Source organism: Metopolophium dirhodum, chromosome 1 (assembly GCF_019925205.1).
Source record: "Metopolophium dirhodum isolate CAU chromosome 1, ASM1992520v1, whole genome shotgun sequence".
Classification (NCBI taxonomy): domain Eukaryota; kingdom Metazoa; phylum Arthropoda; class Insecta; order Hemiptera; family Aphididae; genus Metopolophium; species Metopolophium dirhodum.
Window position 1 is genome coordinate 88,108,717 of NC_083560.1, and position 13,727 is coordinate 88,122,443.

Genomic DNA, 13,727 nt, shown 5'->3' on the forward strand with positions numbered 1-13,727 from the left:
AGAAATTGCTTGTTTTAAATTTTTGTAATGTACAATATAGTTTTTTTTTCGGTGATAAAGTAGTTAACAATTTCTCAACTTTCGAATTTGGTGGACATTCGTTAAACGGTAAAAATGGGAAATCATTATGATATTTATGTAGATGTTTAGGATACTCAATATCAACTTCTAATATATATCCGACTTCTGAATCATCAGCAATTTTAGTTACATCTATGTTGAGATCGTCAACCCATTCAAAATCTTTAAAAGGTAATTCTGTTAACATAGACTTCCCATACAAATTCACACAATCGAGATATGTAATCCATGTGATCGGTTCATTTGCACTATAGTCCAATCCTTCGATATTTGGTATGTTTGCCTTAACATATCTTTTGGTTGATTGGCATATCCCGCCTCTAATTGATTTTTCGAAGAAAAGCAACATGTTATACTCCTTTAACCTTGATAATTTGACCTTGGTATACTTCAGCATACAGTCAAAAGCAAACCCGGGAGCAGTCATATAATGAGCAGGATCTAGTTCGAGCGTAGATAAACATAAGTCTCTAAAATTTTCGAACACATCGGCTAGTATGCTAACATCAGTTTTTAAATAAAGATCGATATATTCACCTAAAGTCTTTATATCAAATGTATGCCATACATTTTTAGCATGACGTATATAATCTTCATCACTAATTTTCTCGTCTGTTAAAGAGTTATAAAATTCTAGCTTTGATGGCAGAAATGTATCATCTAATTTACTCCAATTATCGACATATTCATAAGGGAAGACTTCTTTTCGTTTAACTAAATCTAGTGCTTCCGCAGAAAATATTTTAAGAGTTTCTCTAAATCTCGACTTATCTTCAGATAAATTTTCCGCAAGTTTACTTAATGACTCGCTCATAAAACGGAATGTATCAACAAATTTTATACTAAATTTAGGTGCGATTTCCTTGCTGAAGGATATATATTTTTCTGATGAATTATGAATAACGTGAATATTTTGATCATCGCAACCGAGCTCTCGAATTATGAAATGGCTATCGTACGATAAATTATGAAAGAAAATTGGAATGAATGATGGATTAGTTATTTGAAAATTACATTCGAGACAAAGACATTGTCTATATTTACCAGTAAAATGACAGTGATCTTGAACTTAAATTAAATTATTTTTTTTTAAATGTTTTGAACATTTTTCACATCTTTTAATTCTTTGAAAATGTTTTTCTTCTTTTTCAGTTAATTTACCCATTGGTGTAGCAGTTTCGTAAATTGTTTTGATATTATTTCCGATATCAATCATATTTTCCATAAATTTTTTTGCTGCATTTTCACCTCTATAAATAACCACCTTTCTAGGAATCTTCAACTGTTTTACTAACTCTTTTGGTATAATATCATAGTCGACTTTTACATAAAACCCATAACTCATAATGTCATGTTAATGTGTAATATATGTTTTTTTTTTTTTACAACTCTGAATGAATTCATCAGGTTTTTTAGGAGTTAAAATACATTCGAAGTCTGCATAAATAACAATTGGTATCCTTTGAGTTTTTTTATAACTTTTAAAATAAATAAAATCATCATCTCCCTCTTCAAACATTATAGGTTTCTCTAATTGGTTCTTTCTACAATTATGTTGATGTTCAATCAATCCTTTCATACCCCAAAGTTTGCTTTTACACGGTTTGTTCCCAAAAGTAGTAAAACATCTTTTACAGATAATTAGCTTAGTACAATTTTTAGTTTTCTGACTTCTAACGAATCTTGAAAAATTTTTTATATAACAGTAATGTGATGTTTCATCACTATTGAACAGAAAAAGATCGAAATGTTTTTTTCTTTCAGTATTACAAATATACAAAGGAAAAATATGTTTTTTATCATTTAAACTATAAATATTAATTGATACATCGTTTGTACGTTCAAATTTTTTCATCTGACTGATTGGTGTTGGAAAATCAATACATTTAAAATCTAAACCACTTTTTGTTTCTAACATTTTAAAATATTTCTTATTCAAATAAGTTTTATTCGATCGATTATCAAACTTAGATAGTATTGAATATTTAAAACATTTAGCATCGTTATTTTTTACATTTATAATTGCTCTTTTATCTTTTATATATTCAGGTAGATCTAGATACGTTCCTCCTCTGAGAGGATTCACTGTATTAATTCTCAATTGTAATACATCTATAGTTTTAAGGGACCACCCAGATCCTTTCGCTAAAAACTGGTCTTGTTCAGATAATAATTTATTGAACATTCCATTTAGTAATTTATTGAAATCGGATGAATTACATGCAAGTGTATTAGAAGTTTTGAAAGCTATGTCCCGAACTTCTTGAGTGAGTATTCTTTCGTATACGCTATCCACATGTAAATTAAATTTTATAGATGATTGTAAACATGATTCTTTTAACTTTAAAATTAATTTATCTCGAACATAGTTAAAAAAAAGCGTGTAGTCTATAAAATTTAAAGTATTCTTAATCAAAAATGTTTTTGAACATTTCTTAAATCTCTCGATTTCAAATAAACCTTCATCAGAAGATGACATCCGCTCGTGTTTTGTAACCGTTTTTCTTTTCATTATGAAACTGAAAAAATAGATTAAATAAAAAAAAACACAGATATAAGCAATCATAATATTGTAAAATGTATTATAACATCAACTTCTTTTTTTTAAATCTTATGCAAGCAATTCAGAATATTGTTTTCAAAATATAATAAAAGTATTAATTCTAAATTATTACAAAGAAAAAAAGAATTGGTTAATATAATAAGAAATTACTCAGATTCTAATTCTCTTAACCGATTGTTTAGTTCTGTTAACCGACACTGAATATCTGCTTTACATTCACTTGAATAGTTTTCGAATCTATTATGTTCATTTATCAATTTATTTTTAAAAAATGAATTTTTCTTCATACTATCATTAATTTTTACAAATACTTTTCGAAATGCTTTCCGTTTCTCGATATAATAGCGTTTATTGTCACGCACCTGCTGTTCTGCTGCTAGAATTCTGCTTTTAATTACGTTTATTTCTGGGTTCATGATTCTGAAAATTACATAGAATTTCAAAAACTAACTAATTGATACGTTTTTTAAATCTAAACCACTTTTCCTAACATTTTTATTAAATTAGTTTTATTTGAAAACATTTATCATACCAGCAGATCTTATATACGCAATAATAATTATATGATAAAATAATAAATAAGAACAAAAAAAAAATAATATTTTAATTATTTATTGAAAAACAGAATATTATTCGACATTATCTAATTTACTATTTAAATTATTTAGGCCTTTTTGAATATTTTTCTCGCATAAATAATTTATATATGTTAAATGTTTAAATTCGTTTATTAAATTCTGTTTTTCTTCAATAAGTCTTTTTTTGGTTTCTTTCAGCACCGCTTTTTGAATTTTTATTTTAATATTTTTAATATTGGAATAGAACATTTTTTCGTCAACATCTTGAGCATGATCATTTTCTTTTTGCTGTTCCAATATTTGAATGATTTGCTCGTGAATTAACGATTTGGCTTCCATGTTTTTTCTTTTTTTAAAAAAAAATCTGGAAAAATTATATAGAATTTGTAAACTATCTGCCAGATAAAAAAAAATAATGCATATTAATGACAATAATTTATTTCCAACATATTTCTATTTTTTATGTTTTTTAACTTTTATATTAAAAATTTGTATGTATTAATCATAATTTATTAATACTTAAGAACTACAGTTTTCCTTAGGGATATAATTTTCGGTTAAACTTATAATATTATTACTAATTATTCATAACAAATTTAAAAAAAAAAATTTTAACCTGATCTTTCGCGCTTAGATTCTGCTGTTGTAATAAAATCTAACCTTTTACCGAAACAGTGTTCTTGCTTACGAAAATTTGTAACATATAAATCACTATATTTTTTACATATATTCATTTTTTCTTCTCTTAATAAAACTAATTTTGCGTTTAAATCTTTTATATAAGAAAAATTTGGGTTAGAGTTTGTTCTACTTAAATAAATAATGAATTTCAGGTTTTTAATTTTTTTTTTGAGATCTTTATATTCATATCTTTCTTTAATCTTATTTTCATCAATCATCTTCGTTAAGGTTACAATTTGTTCTCCATAATATTGAATTTGTTCATTACAAAAATCATATGAATGCCAAAAATTCATTATCTGTAATTTTTGACTAAATACATTAGTATAAAATATAAAATATTATATAAATCTAATTATTAAAGCGATTATTTATAAAACAACGAATGTACGTATATACGTATATATAATAATAACTAATTATATTTTTCAAAGCTAAATAAAAAAATTTTAAAAATTAGACAATATAGCATTTATATCATAAACAATAAAATATTAGTTGCTAGTGAAGCTACGTCACACGATAATAGAAAAAAACGTGATAGTTTATATGTTAGTTAATAGTAGATAGGGCGATTGTAACTATCGTAGAGTTCGTACGGTAACATTACGTTGTCACGAAAGCAACTACGTGTTTACTATCAACGTGCGACAGCAGCTTTCGAATAATCTTAACGTAAAAGCAATAAAAAAAAACATTATAGAAAAAATAATTTAAATTTATATTTGTATATAATATACGTTTTACGATATATTTTATACAGTCATTAAACATTATTGAATATTTTAATATAATAAAAAAAATTTTTTATATTAAAACATTTTACGTAAGATAATATTACACGTGTAATACAACAATCACGTTATCTATAACAAATATTTATAATCAGCTATAGTATTTTAACATTGATAAAAACAAGGTATCGTGCAACAACTACTAGATAACGGTATCTATAGTTATTATCATGAAAGAGATTGACTATTAAAGATTGTTGAGGTTAGGTAATAATTATCAATATTATTGATGAATGATAAGCCCGATGTTCTATCTTATCTATGTAAATCTATGATAGTATGGTACATCAGTAAGTTATCTTCTATACTGTGGACGTGGTGTAATTATAACGTATTATTGTTACTTGATCATAACTTAACAAAAGAAAGAAAACAGCTTATATTATAGTAGTGACTAAAAGTGAGAGTTGAGAAACCGTCTTTCAACTACTTCTATTTTAATGTTTTTATTTTAAATAATCTATGAAAAAAAATCTTTAAGTCTAAACACTCAATACCCATAGTAATATTATAAAACTGTATTATCATTACAACAATAAATTGTTATTATTCTATTTTATTTTTAAAAAAAAAGAAGTATGATGTTAAATTTAATAAATAACATTAAAAAAAAATATAGTACTTACATAGCTTGTAGAAATTGAGGTACTTTTTCTAAGTATGATGACTGGTCTATTTGTTAGAGTTGTTTTGACAATCTTTTGACTGGCTGTTGAAGATGTTTGGTAAACTGCTGGCTGGCTGTTGTTTTGGCGAAGAAGACTGTTCTGCTGCTGGCTGCTCTTGGAACTGCTGTTGCTTGAACTGATGACGATAAGCTAAGAAATTCTGGGTTTTATACCCGAAAATAACCCTCTCTTCTCTCATTAGAATTTTTTTGTGATGGATTTAAACATTTCAACTTATTTTACATCCTGTTTTAATATTATAATGGCATTGACATTAAGTAAATGTGAAAACATTTGACTGAGCAGGTTATATTAGCAGCAATTTAGATTCATATAATATAATTGGTTTTTGAGAATGAATGTATACATTCTAAACATTGACATTTAGTAAATGTGAAAACATTTGGCTGGACAGGTTATGTTAGCAACAATTTAAATTCATGTAATGTAATTTGCTGTTGTATATGAACATGTTTCAGCACCCATCTAAGGTAAGGTTATTGTAGAAATTTATTCAAGGAGGGTATTGACCATGGTAAAAGGTGAATGTCATAAACATTTGGCTGGGATAGGTTATGTTAGCGTCAATTTAAAGTCATGTAATGTGATTTTGCTGTTGTACCTGTATAATCATGTTTTAGCAGGTTTCTATAATGTAAGGCTATGACCATTTGTATACTTAATTATTGAAGTAGTGGTTAAAATCTGTGTATAAAAGACAGAGGGTATTCTCTAATATTCACCAGTCTTCAAGATTTCATCCCAGGACAAGAAGCTCAGTTCAACAGAAATACTACCAAAATAAAATGTCGTACCGTACAATTGCTTCAACTGATTCAGAGGTTAGTAACTACTTAGTAAATATCTTATAACCATAGAAAATTGGAGGCCGGTCGTAACACCACTCAACGCTATGGTTATAATTCTTAAAATAATATTAAATGACTGATTATAACATAGTATATTGGAAGTGCGTCGTAACATTACTCAACGCTTTGGGTATAATTCTTGGGACATAGAAAAAATATATAATGGAAAAAAACAGTAAAAAATAATATACTATGTTTTATGTTTCACAGAATGAACATTTTAGCGAATCAATTGATATAAGACCGTCTTTTTCAAAAACAAAACCTGGATCAAAACGTTCTGCAGAAAAAACAAGTGTTAAAAAACCTATGAAAAAGAAGCAGAATAAAATGGTAATTAAAATAATATTTTTTCCTAATGATAGCATAAATAATTTATTTTTTTTTTATAGAATGCATCATACAGAGATAATATCAGCGAACGCTTGAGATCAGAAGATTTTGATGTTGAAGTATTTAATTCGCTAACATTCAGACAAGGAGATGGCGTTGTGACAATAAAGACGCCTTTTGAAGAAAAAGGAAAGGATCTTTGGGTGCTAAGTCATTATAAGGTTACTAACATCGAGAATGTGCCAGTAAAGGACAGGTAAATACATTGGTTTAAATTTAAAAACTATTGCTGAATCTGTTTTTTTTTTTACTGATTTTATTTACTTCTTTTGTTTTTAAATAAAATAATTTGTTGTAATATATGGAAGTTCAGTGAAGCTACTGTTAGATTGTACATGACCGACGAATCAAAAGATCAAACACTTTATACTGGTCTTAATGAGACAATGCAAATTATATTTGATAAATTACTAACCGATCCAAAGCGTCAAACTATTAAAAGCAAGACGGTTGTTGGATTATTATACGGAAAAATGAGTTTCATTTAATAAAACAAAATATTATTATACATGTATGTTTTTATTTGTTCAATACTCAAAGGTCTTGGAAAACATAAACCTATAAACTATATAGTATGTCTGAGAAAAAAATTTCTAATTGAAACATTGCTATCAATTCTGTACTATCAAAATTTAATCTACTTATTTACTGAAAACATAAAATTTGAAACTAAAACGCATTAAAACTATTCTTTATGATTAAAGGTAACATGGAATTTAAGAAAAAAAAGCAAGTTTATTATTGAATAAAAAAGTTTTTATTTTTTAAATAAATAATTATTAAACATATTTATATATTTTATATTATTAGATCTTGTAAAATCATATCGGACAATGTGTTAAAATTAAATTGTAATATTTCATATAAAAATGATGTGTCATCGTTCTGTAAATGATTATAATAATTAAAATCATAGTTTTGAATATATTGGTTGGTAAATTCGTTCCTTTGGCAAGTGGATGGCAGACCACGGACATCATTTTTAATTAGGTCATATGCAGTGTTGAAAGTAATTTGATAATTTGCTAAACGTTTTTGCTTGTCTACCACATATAAATCAATCAAATTCTGTAATTGACGAAGCCGGTACAAATCTACGTGTGTCAAGGTAATATATTCCTCGTTTAGATGTAGGGTAATTGAACTCTGTTTAACATTAATTGAATATGAAAAGGAATCGGTAATCTTTACACGCCTCACCCTGGTATTTAGGTTATTAATAATTGAATTGTAATTAGATTCAGACATCAGTGTGAACCATTCTTCTAAACTTAATGTAATAATTTTCTTTGAAAGTTTACATTCTAATAATAAAATAATTGAAATCTGCTTATTAATTAGTAATCCAACTGTAATACTTTTCTTGTTAAAAGCTCGGATGTCGAATGTAGACTTACAGACAATTATTGGTGGACTCATAATGAAGTTTTTTTTTGCTAAAAAAGTACACAATAAAAAGTAGGATATAACTGTTAGGAGTTATACATTGGACTGTTAGTTTTTTCCTTTGCAGTCATATTATATACTAAAAACTCAGATAAAAAAAAAAAAATGCAAAAAATGTGAACGTACAGTTAGCCAATTAGTGCATACTAGAGAGGGAATTTACATATACTTACTAACCTGATACCAGAAAAACATTTTAAATTATTATATACGCACTAACCCGCTAGGCTATACGTCCACGAGATATTAAATCGAATAATAAAACATTTAAGATAAAACATTCAATTTTTTTTTATTTTTTTTTTTTATTCAATACAGCAAATATTATAAACAGTATATTATATAAAAAAAACATGATTTAACAAATGGTGTCGTACGAACCGGTTTCACAATTACAAATAACTTCGGTTTTACAATATTTACTTAAGACTTTTTGAACAAACTGATTACCTTTCATTAATAATACATATAAACATTTTGGTGAGAATCGGGTATGTTCTATAAAACAATTATCATCGATTTCAAAACTATGTAGAATTACTCCACACCAATGACATTGAACTGCGTCATCGAGATTGATATAGTAAAATCCACATTCTGAGAGCTTGTACTTATTTTGGCCGGTATTTGAAGGAAAACTTTTAAAAGATCGTAACCTAGATACAAATGCAGAGAATTCTGGATACGCTGGCGTTGAATTGAATCGTATTTGATCGACCAATGACTGGACATCGTTTGCGCATTTTTGAAAATTCATTTTTGAAGAAATTAAATAACTTATACAATTTAATAAAACTTTGAGAAAATAAAGAAAAATGAGACACGACTTGAGTGAACGATGGATCATTAGTAACTGAATATGAAAAAAATAATCAGCAATCAGCTTAAAATTATTGTAAATAATAAATAATGTTTTTATCATTATTAAAAAAATCAGTGTAACCAACATGAGTAAAAATGAAATACAGTACATTTTTTCGAGGTAAAATTTAGTAACAATCAGTGTGAAATGTGTTACACGGTAAATCTGAGTGCTCCAAGCGGGACATTCCCACTTGAAAAAAAATTTTTACCGTGGAAAAGCTGGCTGTGAACATACAAATATATACTACTCCTGATATATCGTTCTAATAGCAGTTGAAAAATATTAAAAATACATAAGCACAATTTTTTTTTATAAGCATTTAAAGTTAAAATATTGACAACCATTATCAAATTTATAATTTATTAATTATTTTGTAGTTAAAAATATATAAAATGTTTAACTTTTATGGCTAAGGATTGAAAATTTAAAACAAGGCTCCACGTAAATAGGTTATATATGAATTACTATATTCACAACAATATCGTCAAATATACTTGGTAATATCATATAGGCTGACTGACCGTTTTCGCTCAGAATCGTTTTTCTTATACAATGATATTATATCATTGAATTCAAATTTAACACCATCCATTATACAGTAAACCACTTGTAACCTACTGTACAGCAGAGCGACATCCACCTATCCACCCTTTTTATACTTAAATTCGTTTCATGTAATTCTGATTCAAAATAAACCAATTTATTTTAGCTTTTTTATTACTTTTTTGCAATTATTCCAGTCGTGGTATTTTAACATGTTTATTATGCTATAGTAATAAAAAATTTTTAATTTAGGTAATTAATAAGAAATTTAAAAATCAGGAGTACCTACGGACTAAATGGATTATTATTGTTTAAGTTTTCATTCATAATCTGCTTGATTATTAAATGTATTAAAATTAAACGTAATGTTATCGTCGATAGCTTATTACCCCACGGACAGTCTGCAAATATTACCAAAATACAAGGTTGTTAATACTTTTAAATTTTCAGTGGACCTATGAATGTGTTTGTTTTATACAATAATGGGTGTTTTTTTTTTAAATTTATAATTTTTATTTGTGTCTGTCATCACTTTTTAGGACAGTAAAAATGATTACATTTTCTTCAACACCATATTTTCTTATAGAAAAGTAAATCTAGCTAGTAGGTATACTTTGGGAGGGGGAGGGGGCAAAATCAAAAAATTCCCAGTAATTTTCAAAAGCTCAAGAAAAAACAAAATAATAATTAAGGCAAAACAAAAATTTTTGACAAAACAATTTTGGTTTTTTACGTGAAAATTTCACTGAGTGTTTATATTAGCATTTTCTATACACGATAAAAGATAAGTTTCCAATTTTTAAGTTTTTTTTTTCTATAAATATCAATAAAATGTTATTTGTTGAGTCAAAAAGCTTGAAAATATAATACAAGTCTCCTAATATATTGTTACAATGACAGTTGAAAAATATTAAAATATATTGACATTTTTTTATTATAAGCATTTATAAAGTAAATGTATTTTTGACAATATTTATCACATTAAAAATTAAAAAATGATTTTGTAGTTAAAAATGTATAACATTTTCATAGCTAATTAAAATTTTTATAGCTAAGAATTGAAAATTTAAAACGAGGTCAACATAAGTAAGTTATTCTGTAACCAAACAATATCAAAAATATAAAAACATAATTTTTTAATAGTTATTTTACATTCAAATTTGGAGGAAATTACATTGACGCGGTCCCGCGTAATAGCTGTTTGAATTCAAATAGCCTTTTACGCGGAAAGCCGCGCTACGCTTCTCAAACAAACCGCCAATCGACGACGGACGACGCCGGCGCGCGACACCCGCGCTGTGAACCGTCGGCCGGCCGTTGGGTGAACCGGATTGTCATGTTAGGAGTTTTTACCGACGACCCGCACGAGACTGACACACACGTCCCCGGCCAATCGTCTTTTTTTTCTTTCTCTTCTTTTGTCTTCCGTTTGATTTGTTTTTGTTCAGTGACCGACAGGGCCACAAACGCATTTCTTTTTTGTTCATCCGTGAAATAAATTTAACCCTCACATCGCAAAATTTGTGTTTTTCTTTTTTTTGTTTTGTCGTGTGAACCTTCTACCTCAACATCACCGCACCCACGCGGCCTTCACTAGGCCCGCATCAACTGGCTCCCCGGCGGGGAATCGAACCCCGGTCTCCCGCGTGACAGGCGGGGATACTTACCACTATACTACCGAGGATCATATACCCTTCCCGTTGCGCGACTTGGAAAAAAGTCCCCGACGCGATCCGACAAAAACGTGGTTAGCTGGCGAAAACGGAAAAACCGGCGTTACGTAATATATTACATAAGGACGTAACGACCAGCCGCGCCGCCCGATTTACGGACGCACCGACTACACCGCGCGCGACGCTCCAAAGTCCACACACACACGACGTAGGTAGGTAGGAACGCAAGAGCGCGAGAGGGTCACACCACCACCGCCCAGCACCACCACCAATAACGTCAACACGCGATTACCTGGGACAGAAATACCACATAATCGGACTGCCGTCGCCGCCGCCCAAAGCGACAGCCGCCGTCTTCCCTAATCGCAGTAGTGGGCCGGATAACGCACACACGCGCAGCCGTGACAACACTCTGCGAAAACCGGTTACTGTGATCGCCCGGCAAGCGCAATAACAAAACAATAACAACCCACTGACCTACATCCCGTACGCAAATAAACATCGATAAACGGTCAACACAGCTGATCGAAGGAACGCGACGACCGTTCCACCGACAACAGCCACATTTTATATTTTTCCGTAAACAACACCGGAAAAACAACCGGACGTCATGTCGGGAAAATATATTAATGAGTTGACCGCCGCGGAGTTGCGCTACGAATGCAGGCAGCGCGAGTTGTCGGATACGGGCGCGAAGGATGATCTTGAAATCCGGTTGATACAACACTTCACGGACCTGAACCTACAGGCCAATGAAGTCCGGTTTCCGCCTATGGAACCCGCCGGACATACCGGAAACAACCTGACAACAGGTCAAATACTTGACGCCGGACAAAGGGAAAACCAACCGGTCGAATCATCACCCGCCCAGCCACCGAACACCACCACCAATAAACCACACACACCCACACACCAACAGGCTATGGACATGATTCAAGCGAGTCGGTCCATAATTAAGGAGGTACGGCAAGCGGCGGAAAACTCGGCGCATGGGCACAGTCTGGAATCGCGACTGACCATGCTCGAGGACTGCATGGCCCGCTTTGGCGACGACCAACGCCGCATTGCAGAAACAATGCGACGCCTAGAAATGGGTATGGCACGCCAAGCACCGGAACACCAACCGGAAGGGACAGCACCGACCCGCCCCCACCACAATGTGTCATCGAACAACACGGAATACGGTACGAGGTACTCCGCGGCACGCGAACCGCCGTCCGCGGGTAACCAGCACGCCGAACGTTCGGTACGTTTCGATGACACGCCAAATTTATACCATGCCCCCTCCTCCACACACACCTATGCGTCACAACAATCGACGCTGATACCATACGACGACGTATGTGCAGCGAAACATTCGCTGCCGGAGTTCCTCGGAACAACGCCTGAGGACCCGGTACGATTCATACACAAGGCGGAATCGATATTGTACCAAACGCGTATAGATAGGTCGGCCTGGACTAATATTGTCACGCAGCAGCTGAAGGGTGCAGCCAGTACATGGTGGAACACCATCAGACTACTGGACCTCACCTGGGATGAGTTCCGCGCCGAATTTTTAGAAAAATTCGACAACGTGGAAATACAATCACGACTGCGGGCCGAGATAGTATCCGTCCGACAAACACAAACGCAATCGCTTACGGAGTTCGTGACACAAAAAAACCAACTCGCGCGCCGCGTCAATACCGGGCTATCGGAAACACAGCTAGTCGGTACGATAGCCGGTCTAACGCGCAACGAATACCGCACACATATCCGATTGCAGAGACCAGCGACTTTCGGAGACCTCCGCCGGGTCGCTGGAATCCTGGAATACACACCAGAGGAAACGCCCACACAACAACAGCAGAAACCGGCGTACAAAACATATTCCCAAACCCGCCCGCCCCAACCGAAGCCACAAACGCGTACACGGGACGGTACTGCAGGTAAACCGCAACCGCCCAACCCGTGCAGATACTGTGGAGGTCCTCACTGGAACAGTGACTGCCCCGGGAACACGCCGCGTTCGGGAAACGGGAAATGAGTCGACGGACAATTGTCCACGCCGCCGCCTCAAACACACACACACATACAACCACGCCACCACACACAACGCTCGGCAATACAGACGGGGATATAACTATCAAACGCGCATCGATAAACTCGGCGTCATCAGATATATCACCCATCAAAAACATTAAAATTCCGTTAAGTAGCAGGTCATCATCACCACACACAACGACCCCTACTACGGAATTAACACGTACTCATACGGTACACACCCATAGCACAGAGGTAACCGAAACGGATGCTCTGGTAATGGCGGTGCAAACCGCTCCCCATAGTACCGATAACGTGGTTAAGAACCAGTTACCCAGCTATACATCACAACCACCGTCGAATAACGCTAAACGTGTATGCCCCGACAAAATTCCGACCCCCGCGGTCGAACTCGAATTTAGGTCAGGCCCCGTAACAGCTCTACTCGACTCACAAGCACAAAAATCGTATGTAAGCCCGAACATAGCACATAAATATAGCACACCCCCACACGGACAACCAACTCAGGTACGAATGGCGGACGGACA

The 13,727-nt window shown here is 32.4% G+C and overlaps 2 protein-coding genes and 1 non-coding gene across 3 annotated transcripts; 1 reads left to right on the forward strand and 2 right to left on the reverse strand.

The window, feature by feature from the left end:
- Positions 1–1,435: 1,435 nt before the first annotated feature.
- LOC132943875 (uncharacterized) lies at positions 1,436–2,593 on the reverse strand. Its single transcript, XM_061013019.1, has one exon. The coding sequence runs from the start codon at positions 2,591–2,593 to the stop codon at positions 1,436–1,438; it is 1,158 nt and encodes a 385-aa protein (XP_060869002.1).
- A 3,427-nt stretch (positions 2,594–6,020) lies between these two features.
- On the forward strand, positions 6,021–6,827 carry LOC132943883 (uncharacterized). Its single transcript, XM_061013030.1, has 3 exons — positions 6,021–6,207; positions 6,445–6,567; positions 6,627–6,827. Exons 1-3 carry the CDS (start codon positions 6,172–6,174, stop codon positions 6,825–6,827), a joined length of 360 nt encoding a protein of 119 aa, XP_060869013.1. The 5' UTR covers positions 6,021–6,171.
- Positions 6,828–11,093: 4,266 nt separating this feature from the next.
- Trnad-guc (transfer RNA aspartic acid (anticodon GUC)) lies at positions 11,094–11,165 on the reverse strand. Its single transcript has one exon. It is a non-coding gene; the product is annotated as a tRNA-Asp (tRNA).
- Between the last annotated feature and the right edge of the window lie 2,562 nt (positions 11,166–13,727).

What these genes read in the sequence shown, in the direction of transcription:
- LOC132943875 (XM_061013019.1), bottom strand. Translation starts at nt 2,593, where the DNA reads ATGAAAAGAAAAACGGTTACAAAACACGAGCGGATGTCATCTTCTGAT.
- LOC132943883 (XM_061013030.1), top strand. Translation starts at nt 6,172, where the DNA reads ATGTCGTACCGTACAATTGCTTCAACTGATTCAGAG. An exon ending in TTGCTTCAACTGATTCAGAG is followed by an intron (nt 6,208 to 6,444) that starts GTTAGTAACTAC and finishes TATGTTTCACAG; the next exon opens with AATGAACATTTTAGCGAATC. An exon ending in AAAAGAAGCAGAATAAAATG is followed by an intron (nt 6,568 to 6,626) that starts GTAATTAAAATA and finishes TTTTTTTTATAG; the next exon opens with AATGCATCATACAGAGATAA.